The following is an 18169-nucleotide window of genomic DNA, read 5'->3' as shown; positions in this document are numbered from 1 at the left end:
TTTCCTCTGTAGTAGTAGGATAGTTCAGAAAGAGCCTCTGATAACTTTTCTTCTACAACCTCAAAGCAGTTTGCTTGAGTAGCAATAGCTCGATCATCCGCATATATGAAACTTCTGGTGCCAACTGGAAGAGGTTGGTCATTCGTATAGATATTAAAGAGCATAGGGGCGAGAACACTGCCTTGTGGCAGACCATTCTTTTGTTTCCTCCATCGACTTTTCTGATCCTAAAATTCAACGAAGAACCTACGATTTTGGAGAAGATTGCAAATTACTTGAGTCATCTTGTAATCTTTTGTCATGTTGTATAATTTGCGCAACAGTATACGATGATTAACTGTATCATATGCAACATATAAGTCGATAAAAGCCACCCCTGTGATTTTATGATTTTCATATCCATCTTCGATATACTGTGTCAGATGGAGGACCTGTGAAGTACAACTTTTTCCTTTACGGAATCCTGCTTGCTCTGGAATAAGAAGTGGTTCAATGATTACAGTAAGTCTTTCCAGGACCATCCGTTCTAAGATCTTGTACAGATGACACAACAGTGAGATAGGTCTGTAATTTTTTGGATCATTTGGGTCTTTTCCTGGTTTGAGAATTGCGATTACTCTGGATTTCCTCCACACACGTGGTAATTTGCAGGTGTTTATACAATTGTTGTACAGTTCCAGTAACCATTGTTTAGCAACAGGTCCAAATTGCTTAATTTGCTCAACACATATTTCATCTAGGCCGGCAGCCTTACCATTCTTACACTGATTTATTGCTCTGTTCAGCTCAGATAAAGTAAAAGGTTTAGTGAGTGTATCTGTCTCCTGCTCATAATCCCTCTCAATTCCTTTATTCTGAAGCCGACATGGATTTGATGGTTGTCCATTTCGTAGAAGTTGATGTGCTATTTGGTTTGCTGTGACACTGGAATGTGTTGAAGTTTTATTAGGATCACTACTGAGTCGTCTAAGTAATCGCCAAGCTTTTTGACTACTTCTACCCATGTCAATCTCTTCCATCAACCTTAACCACTGTGCCCGTTTTACTTCAGAAATAGAAGAGATTACTTGTTGTCCCATTGTGATGGTGTCATTGCTGAAAGGGTTTTCTTCGAAGAGTTTATGATACTCTGTTAAGAGGGCAGAGGTTTCTTGAGTTAGACCTTGTATGTAGTTTGTTCTACATCCTCTAGGGATTGTAGCTCTAGAACACTCCCTGATGATATTATTAAACTGTTCATACGCTTCTGGAATTGGATTGAGTGGTTTGATCTTCTCTTCCAGTAAATTGGTGAATCTTTCCCAGTTAGCTTTCTTAAAATTATATCTCCTTTTAAAGTAGACCTCTTGAGGTCTAATGGCAGCTACCAGTTGACACATTATTGGGCGATGCTGTGTATTCGGAATAGGAGCACATACAGATTTAACACACTGATGTGCTATCTTTTCGCTCACAAATATTAAGTCTGGATTATAACCCCGCTTCCATCTACCACTGTTAAAAGAAGAAGGGAGCTTGTTGTCATGGATAAGAGACAGATGGTGTTCCTCAGCCCATTCTAAAACATTCTCACCACTCTCGTTGTCTTGTTCGTAACCCCAAATACTGCTGTGGCTGTTGAAGTCACCAATGAAGAAAGATACCTTCCAATCATCGAGATTGTTAGGTGGCATGAATGAGAATGTTACATTAGGAGGTTTATAGATGGAAACTATAACCGAATTGCTCAATTCCACTGCGATCAATTCTATATCATTTTCTTCTGTAATTGATGTGGAGAGAATCTGGAGATCTGGCTTGACGAAGACTGCACTACCATATCGTCCATGCGGTCTCTCTGCTGCCAATTTCATACCTGGTATTCTAGGACGTGGTTGGTGTACATCCCTGTGAGTTTCTTGAACACATATTACATCACAGTTTGTTGTTTGGCAAAGTTCTTGTAAGAGCTGTTGTTTACAAGTTGACATACCTTCTATGTTTATAGATATGATGGTCATTAAAATATAGAAACACTTGGTGTGGGAAAGTCTCTTTAGAAAATTATATTTCCTCAATGTGATCTGCTTTTAAGAGGGTTCTTGCGTATCTCTTATTATGATATATAAACATCGTTGAAAGGTTCTTTGGCTTATGTTCTTGAGGAAATTAAACACAGAAGTAAGTGCTAGAAATTTGTTCGACCTTATATGACTAATAGTCTTAATATTTTTGTCAAATGTGGACCAAGGTTGATTTGTAGTTGTTAATCACCTAAGAGTCCGATGGAGTGGCGTGTGTGATGTAGTTCCATCTCACAGAACAGTAACTCTTACTCTTAGAAGATTGTATATGTTCAGTCTTCAGCCCTAAGGTTGGTCGAATCCTCAACAGCTCCACCATCGGCTGTCATAGATGGCCTAGGCATCACTGAAGAGGCCTACTAGGGAAATGAGGAGTGAGGTTCACATTTGACAAATATATTAAGACTATTAGTTGTGTAAGGTCCAACAAACTTCTACTACTTACTTCTGTGTTTGATTTCCTCAAGAACATTTTAGCAGTGTTTACACATCATAATAAGAGATACGCAAGAACTCTCAAAGAAGATCGCACTGAGAAAATATTTTCTAAAGAGACTTTCTCAAGGAGTCTTTTTGTGTTTTAATGTTTAAAAAAATTGTATGTACTGATGATGGCCCAAGGGGTTGAAACATGTTTACAGTTTGTTAACATTGTGTATTGAATAAGGTGGATTAAATCCTATTTTTAAAGAAAACTGCCTGTCGCTTGTGATGATGCTTATGGCTTTGTTTCGAATTTCTTTGTACATCTCACATTTTTGTTTTTGTCAGGTTGGCCAAGGAACAGGAAACTCAGCAGAGACTACAGAGTCAGCCTGCATTAAACCCGACCCCACCGGCGCAGAGCAAGACTCCTCCACAAGTTAAGGATCTTACTGCTACTCTCATGGAGAGTAACCTGAACCAGATGAAGTACACTCGTCCAGCGGCGCCTGCAAGCGAGTGGCAGGTTCCTCCGGCGTCGCCGTTCACAGCCGTGGTGCAGCCACAGTCACAGGCATTTGGAGCATTCCAAAGCGCTCCAGCGAATCAGAGTATCCAGTGGCCTGCTCCTCAGCCTATGTTCAGGCCACCTGTCCAACAGATCAATCCTTTCCCTGTTGTATCACCCAGGATGCCTATGAGCATGTTGCCACTTACTCAGACACCATTGTTGCAACAACAGAAAGCAGCAAAGCCATTATCTGCATCTGAAATCAATGATCTGCTCAGCTAGTTAAAAACAGATAGTACTCTGATTTTCTTATTGCATTCCATTTTGTAAAGTCCTCTTAAGTTGGTTGTAAACTCTGTTAGACGTTTGCAGCTACTCTGGTCAAAGAAAAGAGATACTGAAATAAAATGAGAAATATAGACTGTAAACGAAAATCATATCATTCTAATATTTAGGGTGAGTTATGTCCAAATGTTCTGTGCCGGTCTTTTACTTGATGTATAAGATATATTTTGGTTGTTGCTACAGTACGTTGTCCCAGCAAATAACACAGTTGAAGCGTGCAGCCAAATAAGAGTCTACACCCGACGTGTTTGAGTTATGAGCTTGAAAAGGTCGGAGAGCTTCAGCGTGCCGGGCTGTAGGCAGACCCTTTTTCTGCACAAGCTGATTCTCTAACATAACTTGTGGAAATCGTGTCCATAGACCTTACTCAACCAAATGATCAAAATGTAACATAGACCCGTATTCAGCCGCACGTTTATAACTTGTAAGTTACTTCATATATTGAGTTGTTTTAAAATAGTAACTAATCTTTTAGTACTCAGTTAAGGTACTTCCAGCTTAGTAGGTCGTGTCGGGTTCATATCATACATATCAAAGATATGTTAATTACAGAACAAAAATGTGCAACCAAACATTTGTAGGAGCCAAACCTTCAACCTTTGGATTTAGCATCTGATGTGTTCCCACATGAGCTGCGATGATCTAGGTCATTCATGTTGTATTGAGAGGGATCTCAGATCTGGGTCAAGTGACCCCTTTTTATGTTGCTTTTCTTTACTTGAAGATCACGTAAGTCATATACAGTATGACATGAACAACACATTTGTGTTCCTTTTGTTGTTCCTATCTTTCTATATGACTTGATCTTCACTTGTTTGTAACTTCTGATATCAAGCCAGATCTTAAGGCCCTCTCATACCTGTCTCTTTAGAACCGTCTGAACTTCATTCAGTAGAAGTTTATCCACCGAGCGAGTTGGCCATGTGGTTAGGGATGCGCAGCTGTGAGCTTTCATTTGCGAGATAGCGGGTTTGAATCTCGCTGTCGGTAGCCCTGAAGATGGTTTTCCGTGGTTTTGCATTTTCACACCAGGCAAATGCTGGGGCTGTACTTTAATTAAGGCCACGGCCGCTTCTAGCCATTTCCTATCCCATCGCCACCATAAGACCTACCTCTGTCACTGTAAAGCAAATTGAAAAAGAAAATCCACATCTATTGAGGATAGAACAAGACCTAAATTCCGTCTCAAATGACTTTGGAGTAAAAAAAGAAAAGTGGGAGATGAGTTTGAACGGGGCCTACCTTTTAGTAGAGCATTGCAAATATTTTATATGTATAAAGTAATGTTATTTCCGCATAAATATTATGTGTATGTCATCTAAATCGTTTAGCTTCAGTGTTTAGTTTTAAATCTAAAAACAAAACAAAAATTATATATTGGTCCACCTTAATCAATACAACTGTGTCTTAAAAGAAAAATTTAAAAAAATTCACACATGGTAACTTGTTTCAAGTAATTGGAGTGAACACAATGGACTGGATATTATAAAACTGCAATCAGAACTTTCACAGCACGTGATGTAAAAGCGACATACCGGGCGAGTTGGCCGTGCGGTCAGGGGCATGTGGCTGTGAGCTTGCATCCGGGAGATAGTGGGTTCGAATCCCACTGTCAGCAGCCCTGAAGATGGTTTCCCGTGGTTTCCTATTTTCACACCACGGCCGCTTCCTTCCAACTCCTAGGCCTTTCCTATCCCATCATCGCTATAAGACCAAAAACAAAAAGCGACATCACCATCTGTTCGCAGTCTGGCGTCATACATAACGATAGACCGTTAAATTCCATTATGGCCTTCAGTGAGGCTGTATTGAAATCATTGCTTATTTTAACTGCGCGATATTTACCGTGCTTAATTTGACTGTAAATTTACTGGTCTCAGGCCCTGTTATAATGTTGTACTAGTCAAGACTTACTGACAATTGCGTGGCATTTCTATGTTATTATATAAATTCCTCTCTTAACGTCTGACTCCATGGTTAAATTGTTAGCGTGATTGACTTTAGTTATAGGGGTCCTGGGTTCGATTTCCAGCAGGATCGGGGATTTTAACCAAAATTGGTTAATTTCATTGACATGGGCGCTGGGTGTATGTGTCGTCTTCATCATTTCATCCTCATCACAATGCGCAGGTCGCCTATGGACATCAAATCAAAAGACCTGCACCTAGCAAGCTGAACTTGTCCTCGGACACTTCTGGCACCAAAAGCTATACGCCATTTCTTTTATGAAACTTAATAAAGTTTCAATTGCTACAGTATGTCCTCAGGTTTTTAAAAATTTTGTCTGAAAATTTTCCGCATAATAGCCGCATTCTCTATTTTGTGACCTTAAATTGGTATTAAAATTGTGGCCAATATGCGAGTAAATACGGTTTTACCATGCAGAATATTTTTTTACCAGAGTTGGCATCCTAATTAGGCCTATAAAACTAGTGTAATCGCTTCCGACTTGACCATGGCTCTCACTTCACACAACCTTGGTTTGCATCCACCCAATCTTATCATAACACAAAATATTTAAGAAAATTGAATATTAAATTATTCCTCAGGGAAGGGAACGTTCTATAATCACTCGTATTGGCAGTAATAAAGGTTTCATGGAAGGAGACTCACTGTGTTTTGAATTGAACTTCACGAAATATGTACCACAAGGAAATGAATCATTATGTGTTCAAAGAATGCTTTGTTAATATTATCTCTAATCTTGAACAGTTGAGAAGTTTTGAACAGTAGACAGTAAGCAGGTTCAGGGTATAGAAAGTGAATGGGTGGCATACAGGGATGCTGTAATAGAAACAGCAAGGGAATGCCTAGGAACAACTGTGTGTAAAGATGGGAAAAGGCGAACATCTTGGTGGAATGATGAAGTGAGAACAGCCTGTAAACATAAAAAGAAGGCTTATCAGAAATGGCTCCAAACAAGGGCCAAGGCAGACAGGGATTGGTACGTAGATGAAAGAAACAGAGCGAAACAAATAGTTGTTGAATCCAAAAAGAAGTCATGGGAAGATTTTGTTAATAACCTGGACAGGCTAGGTCAAGCAGCAGGGAAACCTTTCCGGACAGTAATAAAGAATCTTAGGAAGGGAGGGAAAAAGGAAATGAACAGTGTTTTGAGTAATTCAGGTGAACTCATAATAGATCCCAGGGAATCACTGGAGAGGTGGAGGGAATATTTTGAACATCTTCTCAGTGTAAAAGGAAATCATCATGGTGGTGTTGCAAACAGCCAAGCTCATGGGGAGGAGGAAAAGGATGTTGGTTAAATTATGCTTGAGGAAGTGGAAAGGATAGTAAATAAACTCCATTGTCATAAGGCAGCAGGAATAGATGAAATTAGACCTGAAATGGTGAAGTACAGTGGGAAGGCAGGGATGAAATGGCTTCATACAGTAGTAAAATTAGCATGGAGTGTTGGTAAGGGACCTTCAGATTGGACAAAAGCAGTAATTGCACCTATCTATAAGCAAGGGAACAGGAAGGATTGCAACAACTATCGAGGTATCTCAGTGATTAGTATACCAGGCAAAGTATTCACTGGCATCCTGGAAGGGAGTGTGCAATCAGTCGTTGAGAGGAAGTTGGATGAAAACCAGTGTGGTTTCAGACCACAGAGAGGCTGTCAGGATCAGATTTTCAGTATGCGCCAGGTAATTGAAAAATGCTACGAGAGGAATAGGCAGTTGTGTTTATGTTTCGTAGATCTAGAGAAAGCATATGACAGGGTACCGAGGGAAAAGATGTTCGCCATACTGTGGGACTATGGAATTAAATGTAGATTATTAAAATCAATCAAAGGCATTTATGTTGACAATTGGACTTCAGTGAGAATTGATGGTAGAATGAGTTCTTGGTTCAGGGTACTTACAGCGGTTAGACAAGGCTGTAATCTTTCACCTTTGCTGTTCGTAGTTTACATGGATCATCTGCTGAAAGGTATAAAATGGCAGGGAGGGATTCAGTTAGGTGGAAATGTAATAAGCAGTTTGGCCTATGCTGACGACTTGGTCTTAATGGCAGACTGTGCCGAAAGCCTGCAGTCTAATATGTTGGAACTTGAAAATAGGTGCAATGAGTATGGTATGAAAATTAGCCTTTCGAAGACTAAATTGATGTCAGTAGGTAAGAAATTCAACAGAATCGAATGTCAGATTGGTGATACAAAGCTAGAACAGGTCGATAATTTCAAGTATTTAGGTTGTGTGTTCTCCCAGGATGGTAATATAGTAAGTGAGATTGAATCAAGGTGTAGTAAAGCTAATGCAGTGAGCTCGCAATTGCGATGAGCAGTATTCTGTAAGAAGGAAGTCAGCCCCCAGACGAAACTATCTTTACATCGGTCTGTTTTCAGACCAACTTTGCTTTACGGGAGCGAAAGCTGGGTGGACTCAGGATATCTTATTCATAAGTTAGAAGTAACAGACATGAAAGTAGCGAGAATGATTGCTGGTACAAACAGGTGGGAACAATGGCAGGAGGGTACTCGGAATGAGGAGATAAAGGCTAATTTAGGAATGAACTCAATGGATGAAGCTGTACGCATAAACTGGCTTCCGTGGTGGGGTCATGTGAGGCGAATGGAGGAGGATAGGTTACCTAGGAGAATAATGGACTCTGTTATGGAGGGTAAGAGAAGAAGAGGGAAACCAAGACGACAATGGTTAGACTCGGTTTCTAACGATTTAAAGATAAGAGGTATAGAACGAAATGAGGCCACAACACTAGTTGGCCTAGGTGGCCTCTGGAGCCAGGTGCAGGTCTTTCGAGTTGTAGCGTTATAGATGAGCTACACGCATATGAAAATGCGGCAATACCTGAGATGAATTCTAATGTTTAATTCGGTAAACAGACAGCCGCCGAACCGTTGAGATTAACCAAGGAAAGTTAAAATCCTCGACCCAATCCAAACCCCTTGAACCAAAGGCCAACATGTGCTAACAATTTAGCTCATACTATACATAACGGTATCAAAATATTGCAACCATGATATAAGCCTACGTTCAGTTCTTGTATTGCAAATTAAAGACATACGTGAATATTATGGCAATAACCTATATTTAGGAAAAGATTCCGTAGACCATTTGCGAACGTTGGGTTAGATACCCAACAGGGCGCGGCTCCCGCAGCTCAGCTCAAATGATGTCGCGTAGTTAAGAAATTCAACGCGGCACGTCTTGAACGATTTTGCAGCGGCTTGTGCGAAACTGCCAACTTAGGAACTAGTTCCAAGACTAGGCTATGAGAAAAGATTATTGGGTAGGTCCGATTTGTAACAAGACTGTTGGGCAACAAAGTGGTCAACAGGCCACACACTCCACAAGTCACCCTGTGACTGTGACCAATTAAAATGTATCTGGCGCACTGCACGATTTTATCTTTTTTCTACGAAGTTGGCAGCCCTAGCCAGCCTATACCAACACAAAAAATGATGGCAAATTTGAGTTTTACGTTGTCTACGTTTTAATTCTTGTAAATAACAATACTTCCAGGGGTCAGTTAGTGGGTCGAGGAGAAGCGTTGGCAGGAGGCTCATAGTGAGGTTGCGCGTGAATAACCTACGCACAGCACTCCAGCCTCCAAGATCCTTGTTCAGGACTAGCAACTCCGAATAGCTCGTACATTCTCACCGCTATGATATGCTAAGAGTATTGAGCAATCCCTCTAAATTCATAAAAACTTTTGCGTATATTTTTCTCACGTACGATCGATCAATGCGGGGAAAATTGTGGCTGAGGACAAATAATTTTTCGACGATCATTGCAATAAAATGATAGTTCAAGGAACAATAGATGCGGGGAAATTTAACATTGGTTTATATGGAACATTTCTGGGACCGAATAAATTCAACGATGAATACGGGGAAAGGACAGTTCCAGGAACGATGCATCGAGGTTCTGCTGTATTTGACTTGTATTAGTATTGTTTATAATCCTCCCCCCTCCCCCCGCCTCCTTGCCACCCTTTTTCATTATATCTCAAAACTGTTACGCATGCGCGTGTTGTTAAAAAATTTCCGCTTAAGGATCTTCCAGATTTCTCTTTTCGAAAATTGGCAGGTACGCTAATCAGAGAGAAAAAAATGGAAGGGGTCCGATACTTCAAAAATAAATTTATCAGTCAGAGAAAGACAAGGGCCATGAAGGGCGTGAAAATGAGACTCCCTAGGCCTCTAGTCCTCTAATTCCGTAGGGGTCAGAAAAGAAGAAGTGTTGACCAAGGCAGGTCAGATAGGGCAGATGAAGATGAGGAGCTTTGCACAAGTGAAAGTAATGCCAGGGCTCAGCTAAGGGCCCCGTGCTCGCTAACACATGCTCTAAAGTTCAGAGCCCCTGGGACACTTTTTAGTCAGCTCTTACGACAGGCAGGGGATACCATGGGTGGTATTCTACCGCCCCCACCCACAGGGGGACTGTACGTCCTTAATTGGGAGTAACAGACTGCAGATATTACAGTGCTGAATATTAGCCTCCCGTTCAGCGCAGAGTAGTGCCATTCCTCTGAATTTCTTTGGACTATATAACATGGAGTTTGGTGTATCATCAGATAGTCATTATTTCTTAAACCAAACTTATTATAATTTTGACCAGATCTTTATGAAAAGTGCTGGATAACTGAGTCAGAGTTGCGCACTGTAGTGGGTATATTAATCCTAGCCAAATAAATTCATTGATAATTTTAAATCTATGTTCCAGTTTTAAAAGTGTAGTTTTAACTAAATTGTTTAAATCAGAATTGAGGATATTAATTACTTTAGATATGTCAAGAGATTCTTAATTACCGGGCAAGTTGACCATGCCGTTAGGGGCACATAGCTGTGAGTTTCCATCTGGGAGATAGTGGGTTTGAACCCCTCTGTCGGCAGCCCTGAAGATGGTTTTCTGTAGTTTCCCATTTTCACACCAGGCAAATGCTGGAGCTGTACTTTAATTAAGGCCACTGTTGCTTCCTTTCCACTGCTGTAGCTCATTCCAGGTTAAGACAGTATTGCTCTTATCAACCTACAAGGTGTCTCGTGATTAAGGGATATTATACTGTACTTTGTAATGTATTATGAAAGAGAGGCATTTTTGCCTGTGAGTTATTAAAATAACTACATAACATTTTTTGTTCCATAAATAAGGAGGAAGCACAATGGCATTTTCCTTCTGTGTTGGTGTAGTCCCTCACTGTATGAACCACCGGCAGCTCACTTCTGTAGTGAAGTTATCTGCAGTAAATCAGTGCATACTTGTCTTGTGTTCAGTGAGAGGTGGGTTATATTGCATAGTATTTGTGTGCTCTATTATTTTCATACTGTACAGAAGTTGTTATTGAAGATTTTGGTGTTGTGGTGTGCAGTGATACATCATGGCATAACTTGTACCGACAAAAAAATTTGCCAAGTGTTTTAATTGTGCTTGGTTTTGTTATGTAGCACATTTTAGTTTTATGACTTTTTATGACCCCATTTAATTTTTACTATTGTTTTTGCGAGTGATATGACAGCACAGTAGTATCCTGCATTGCCTGGGGAAATTTATTAAATGCAATTAAATGCATCCCTCACTCCTTGATCCATAAAAAATACTTTTTCTATTTTCTCCCCCCAGTTTGCCTTACACTTGAATGCTGAAGTTTTTTTATGTGCCGTAGTTTACCTCTAATTCTGTACAAACCAAAAATATCCCCTGTAAAACCCCCATGCCCTTTAGTTCAAAAAAATAATTTGCACCTTAGTTTCTTCCGCTTTTTATCTTGAACTTAAATACTGAATTACGCAGATTTACTGTATGTGCAGCTATTTTCGAGCGTTGGTGTCGAGCAGAGCCATTCGATACGGCAACCCTGTTGTCATAAGAGCAATACTGTTTTCTTAATATGGAATGAACTATAGGCCTATCCTATCCCATCGTCACCATAAGACTTATCTGTGTGGTTGCAACAAAAAGCAAATTCTAAAAATAAAAAATAAAATTTTTTATAGGTTTGGATTTCTTAAAATCTGCTTATACTTTGAGTACTGTTCTGCAAAAGGAAAGCTATTGTAATTTTACGTAAGGAAAGCTATAGTTAGTTTCTTGATTTATTCTGGTGATTATTAAATGTTGCATTATTTTCATAACATTAATAATGGGTTATTAGTAGTAGATATCGATCTCGCATTTTCTTGACTGATGTTTTTATGTTAATAGTATTGCAACGTGCACGTGGCCACACTCGCACGTCATTTGGGATAGGATAGTTCTGAGTGGAATTTCATGCTTTCTTCAAGGTAAGTCTTGATATTCTTTATTAAGTCTTATTTATGTTCTTCTTCCTCTTTAACCATATTCACCAGCATTGACTCCATATTTTGTTGTGTTTCTTGTTTCCTAGTTTTTATAACTTCTTTGGTTCTACCACATTCTTCCCAAAGTTGTTAGAGCCTGGCAATATTATAATGGAGGATAGAAGGAAGGATTTGATATGGAATTTATATTATCAAATTATTCCTTCTTTCCTCCATTGTAATATTAACAATTTGAAAACTATGAAGAACAAACTTCAGGATGAAAATCAGATCAATTTGCCTGCCACACAACTTTGTACTTGCATACCAGATTTAAATACCAGAGCAGTCAAAATCTTCCAGTGCATTAAGATTCAATATTGCATTACTTGGCTGGACATTAATAGTTGAGTTAAACCGTCCACAGTAAACTGAATCTGTTCAAAGAGTACAAAGAAATGTATTCTTCCTGTCTTACGATTTCTTCATGTCCTCTATGGGTTGTTTTATCAAGAAGAAAATGAAATAAGGGATCGTATTTCCTAAGTGACAGTTAATTTCATGTTAAGGTGCCATGTATTGAAAGATAGGAATATCAAAAGGAACACAGGATGGGATAAACACAAAATAAAAACAGCCTGGGAAGAAGGAACAAATGGAAAGAAAACATAAAAAGACAAGGGCACACTCCACATCTCTGTAGATTATCTCTCTGCTTATCATTCAGTTCTTCTCACCCCCGCGTTTGACGAGCTTGTTTGCTATCTTTCTGTAGGATGTAGTTTGCACTACCTTGTTTGTTCCATCATCACCATCATTGTACAGTTCCAGTTTCCTGGGTACTTTTAATGAGCCTCTTGCACTTCTTCCTGTCCGTATACAACTTGTCATGAAGAACATCATCCACTGTCCATCCTCTGGCAACTAGATCAACCTTGATAATGTCCATCCAACGCTTTTAGGTCTTGCTGTAGGTTTTTTTCCCTCCACGTGTCTTTCCAAATTTATTCTGGCTGTTCTTGTAGGCTCCATCCTCATCACATGCCCGTACCACTGTAGTCTGGATGTGCCAATTCTGTCTAATAGGGATGTCTTTATTCCTGCTTCTTTCCTCACCTCCTCATTTGTCAACTTGTACATCTTGGTCTTCTGGATGGTGGATCTAAGAAATTTCATCTCTGATGCTTGCAGTCTTGATGAATCTCTTTTTGTGAGGGTGCACGCTTCAATACCATAGTTAAAAATTAAATAACTGGAAAGGAGGTTCAACCTATTCAATACTCAAAAGAAAGAAACGTAGCAATCACATTTCTATTTAAATGGGACCGGTTTCGACCTTAGTCTAGGTCATCATCAGTATTGGTATGAAATAGCTGTTAAACATCATCAGTTTGGCTGGTTTTGAAATCATGTCATCCTATAAGTGTTCTTACTTGTTGGTAGAATTGTGATCCCTTTTGCACTCTGTTTGTAATTTCCTTTCTGGCCAAATTATCACTGGAGATAAGGTAAGGAAAACTATCCACACACTCTAGCTGGTGCTGGACGCCCTTCTCTGTTTACTGCCATCACCACTATCTTGGTCTTGCTGATGTAGAGGTTATGTTACTGGAACTGGGATTTCCATACATTGAGTCTGGTCTGTACTTCCTCTTCTGTTTCACCCCAAATCATGATGTCATCTGATAACACTATACAGTAGTTTCTTATTGCCTCTGCTGTCTTCCTCCAGTTTATGAGTGAATATATTCCGTGCCTTGGTCTTTTCTCCTGTAAATGCTCTTTTAACATCCAGTTTCTTGTTTCTTTTCTTTCTGCAAGAGATTTCTTTCCCTGATTGCTGCTCTCACTCTTTCATTCCACCAAGGTGTTTCCTTCTCCCTTGTTTTCATACTTGTCTTTCCACAAACTTCAGTTGCTTCCTTAACCAATGTGTCCCTTAGCCTGGTCCATTCTGCTCTCCATTTCTCCTTTCATCTCTTGGTAACAGGGCTTTTATCCGGTTCTGATACTCAGTTCTCCTATCTGTTTTCTGGAGTTCCCGTACTTTGATTTTTGGCATTTTCCTGTTCTGTACTTTTGGCACATAGAAGTTTCTCAGATCCCCTGCTAATAGACAGTGGTCACTTTCAAGAGACTCGCTGGGTATTACTCTGACGTCATTTACCATTCTGCTCCTTTCTTAATCTGAGATGATAGTCTATCCCAACTGTATTGTGTTATTTTATGGCTCTGTCTCATCTTGAACCAACTATTTTTCGCCACTAACCCATCCCTTATACAGAAGTCAAGGAGATGTTCACCTTCTATATTTCTTTCACCATATCCATGAGGTCCCATTACGTTCTCATATCCTATTCTATCTGTCCCAATCTGTGCACTCAGATCTCCTATAATGATTACTCTCTCTTTACTAATAACTTTTTCCAAATCATCAAAAAACTGGTTCTTATCCTTTTGACAACATCCAGTTTGAGGTGCATACACCTGTACCAAAGTTAGTTTTTCTTTCCCTAAATGCTCAGTCACCTTTCTTTTTCTCTCACTAACACATTGAATGGCAGAGACTCCTTCTAGATCTTTACTCATGATGAAACCAACACCGTTCCTCATCTCTTTGTCATTTCCATGCCAATACAGTGTATTCTGTTTTCTTAATTTCTTCATTCCTTTCCTTCTCCATTTGGTTTCATTCAGCTCCAATATCATTAATTTCCTCCTTTCCATAAGGTCCACTAGTTATTCACATTTTCCTGTGAGACTGAGTAAGTTGATGGTCCCAATCCGTATTAGTCTTCTCTGGGATGTTTGCATTTTTGCAAGATTCTATCATCAGGCCATAAACCATCATCTCCGACATAAGTCTGCTCATGCTGGCATCTTAATTTGGTTGATGAATGCGTTCCGAGGCTCTTATGTGTTTTGAAAGCTACTACAAATAAGCTCTTTTACTGGCTTGCTAGGCCTAACGTAACTGAGGATTTTCTTTCGGGATTTACTCCCTTAGCTTTTGAGGATCCCTCCTCATCCCACAAGGCAGTGGGTTCCATATGTACTACCCCCAGAGGAATGGGTTGCCTCCTCCGCCAGCTCCACCATATCAAAACATATTCTTAGCTTTTGCTGCCCTTGAGGTCTTCACTCATTACCCTGAGCTGGGACCCTTTACCAGACGTTACACACTGGGTCAGTGTGCTCTGGGATTCGCATAGGCAGGGGCACCGCTGCCTCTAAGAGGGTCCCTACCTGTTACCTGTTTTTATTTTGTTTGTTCCTTCCCATTACATATATTGACCCGTTGGATTCCTTTTCTCTTTTTGTGTTTGTCCTGTGTTCGTACTCTTTTGCAACCTGCATTCATAGCTTTTCCTCTCTTCTCTTTACCTGTAGTAACATTGTCAACTCACCTCGGCCACATTCGTCATTCTCCGCTGCTTTTTTTTCGATGTTTGACATCCACACACTGCCACAGCTATAGGACCTGCGTCAAACCTGGATGACGTCATCGACTCTACACTCGGCGTTTCTAGTGCCATGTGTACCTCCCCTATCCAACTAGCCTATATAAGCAGCTCTCTTTGCCTACTACTTCGAGGCTGTTGGAGAGAGGGCTCATCTTTGTGTTATGCCGATGTAAATTTTCACACCTGTATGGGACTTCGACCCTGAGGTATTGTGAACTTTGCTTGGAATGCTAGGTATGTGACAGTGAACTTTCTGTGTGTCAGTACTCTCAAAAATTTATGGTAGTTCAAATTAGTTTACACCTTTTCTAGTCTTCTCATCTTACCTTGAACTTGTTTACATTTAGGGCTAAATGCATCTGTGTTACATCCAGTGTTTTCTGGAACGTGATATTGAAATAGCCCCACTACTTTCTAGTCAGCACGCCCGGACATTTTAATTTAAAATGCTTATCTTTAATTCATTCTCCTATTCTGTTGTTTTTCCTAGCTTCCCTTTTCTCTCTTATTTGTCTTTGTACAGTTGGTTGGAAAGCATCTGTACTGTTTAAACAAAGTAGTTGTGAATGTTATTTGGATGAAATCCTAATTGTCCCTATCACCAAGCTTTGCAGTATTTCCTTTGTGAGTTTTTGTGGAAAGTGTTCTAATCTTTCAATATTTTGGTGCCGTGCTATTCCTAACTTGTTGTGTTTTGTGTTGCAATGCATCTTTTTGTTCATCTGAACTTGCCAATTCGTGTTCATCCCCTAGTGTCTTTGTATTGTGCTGACTGCTTGTACGTTACTATTTAAATCTTCTCCCTTTGTACCATCCACAGTTAAATATGTCGCTTCCACAATCCCTTTTTATCTTTATTAAGTAAATAATAATAATAAAAAACCAACTCGCCACACTGTGTTTGTCCAGCTTTCTTTGTATCCTGCACTTTCCACACAGGACTGAAGATCTGTCGAGACGGCCCCTCAGCCCACCCTCCAATAAAGGTGCCGAGCAGAAACAAGGTCACTGAGGGCCAAGAAGACCTGAGATTGATGAGGAGCCGCTATATAATGGTGGCAGCAGTGTGTCCTTGTCGTTCTGTGTTTACTTCCCTCATTGACCCTTCATTCTGTTTTATTTTATGCCCTGTATCTTTTGATGCTCCTGTTTTCTGCGAGGGTTGATTCAGAACTCATGTAAACGATTTTATATTTCTTGAAAATGTGCCAATGCCAAACATAATATATACATTTGAAAATACATTACATGAAGTTTGAAATGTTGAATGCAGATGGGATACAGGTTCATCATTCTGGCTGTGATCATGCTTCCTATGTCCGTTGTCTGATGACCGGTTTGTAACGGTCGAGCAGCGTTTGTATATTATATTCCGAGCAACTTCAATCTTATTCCCAAGATGAAGTAGCCTTTGTGTGGGGAAACTCGTTGCGTAATAAAAAGACATTGTACGAGCATTTTGATGTGAGGTAGTACACACTGATGAATCCCATGCAGCCGATGGTACTTTCCATATTCATCATTGTTGGCAGCAAATCACAGACAATCCAGGAGACTACTTTGAAGGTTGTTAAACAGCTTTTACAATACATAGAGGGCCCACGAATTCTGTATACCCGTACTCATTTATTTATTTTATTTTATTTTATTTATTTATTTATTTATTTATTTATTTATTTATTTATTTATTTATTTATTTATTTATTTATTTATTTATTTATTTATTTATTTATTTATTTATTTATTTATTTATTTATTTATTTATTTATTTATTTATTTATTTATTTATTTATTTATTTATTTATTTATTTATTTATTTATTTATTTATTTATTTATTTATTTATTTATTTATTTATTTATTTATTTATTTATTTATTTATTTATTTATTTATTTATTTATTTATTTATTTATTTATTTATTTATTTATTTATTTATTTATTTATTTATTTATTTATTTATTTATTTATTTATTTATTTATTTATTTATTTATTTATTTATTTATTTATTTATTTATTTATTTATTTATTTATTTATTTATTTATTTATTTATTTATTTATTTATTTATTTATTTATTTATTTATTTATTTATTTATTTATTTATTTATTTATTTATTTATTTATTTATTTATTTATTTATTTATTTATTTATTTATTTATTTATTTATTTATTTATTTATTTATTTATTTATTTATTTATTTATTTATTTATTTATTTATTTATTTATTTATTTATTTATTTATTTATTTATTTATTTATTTATTTATTTATTTATTTATTTATTTATTTATTTATTTATTTATTTATTTATTTATTTATTTATTTATTTATTTATTTATTTATTTATTTATTTATTTATTTATTTATTTATTTATTTATTTATTTATTTATTTATTTATTTATTTATTTATTTATTTATTTATTTATTTATTTATTTATTTATTTATTTATTTATTTATTTATTTATTTATTTATTTATTTATTTATTTATTTATTTATTTATTTATTTATTTATTTATTTATTTATTTATTTATTTATTTATTTATTTATTTATTTATTTATTTATTTATTTATTTATTTATTTATTTATTTATTTATTTATTTATTTATTTATTTATTTATTTATTTATTTATTTATTTATTTATTTATTTATTTATTTATTTATTTATTTATTTATTTATTTATTTATTTATTTATTTATTTATTTATTTATTTATTTTGTCAGATACCCATTGTTAAGGTTTTGATTGTTGGCAGCAGTTGGTGCCAAGGTATTGAAAGAATGGCTGATACAAGTGATTATACGATTGAGGAATGTTCGCTGGGCACTGTGTGGATTCATGAGTGTAAAATTAGTGGAAAATCAATTAAAAGTGTGAGGGACAATATTTTTTTTTTCCGCACTTAGTGAAAGCAGCACCGACAAAGAAGTAGTTGCCATTAATGCTTCCACGGCCCGTACTTACAGGCATGATATTGTATAGGCTTTTGGACTTGTGCCGTGTCAAAAAAAATAAGGTGAAATTCTTAACGTTTCGCAGAAAACTGTGCTCTGCGTCCTCAGAAGAATTCTCGACTGTCCACGAGAAAGGCTTCTTAAACAATGACACT

At 37.5% G+C, this 18169-nt stretch overlaps 1 protein-coding gene across 1 annotated transcript in view; it reads left to right on the top strand.

Moving 5' to 3' along the window:
* LOC136867497 (SCY1-like protein 2) overlaps window positions 1-3745 on the top strand; it is a 139953-nt gene extending 136208 nt beyond the window's left edge. The window contains exon 13 of the mRNA XM_067144706.2: window positions 2835-3745. Coding sequence (XP_067000807.2) covers window positions 2835-3279 — 445 coding nt within the window. The 3' untranslated portion in view covers window positions 3280-3745. The remainder of the gene's footprint in view (window positions 1-2834) is intronic.
* Window positions 3746-18169: the final 14424 nt, after the last annotated feature.

Source organism: Anabrus simplex, chromosome 3 (assembly GCF_040414725.1).
Source record: "Anabrus simplex isolate iqAnaSimp1 chromosome 3, ASM4041472v1, whole genome shotgun sequence".
Lineage (NCBI taxonomy): Eukaryota > Metazoa > Arthropoda > Insecta > Orthoptera > Tettigoniidae > Anabrus > Anabrus simplex.
Note: the sequence above shows the minus strand (reverse complement) of the source record. Positions and strands in the feature narration are given on the sequence as shown.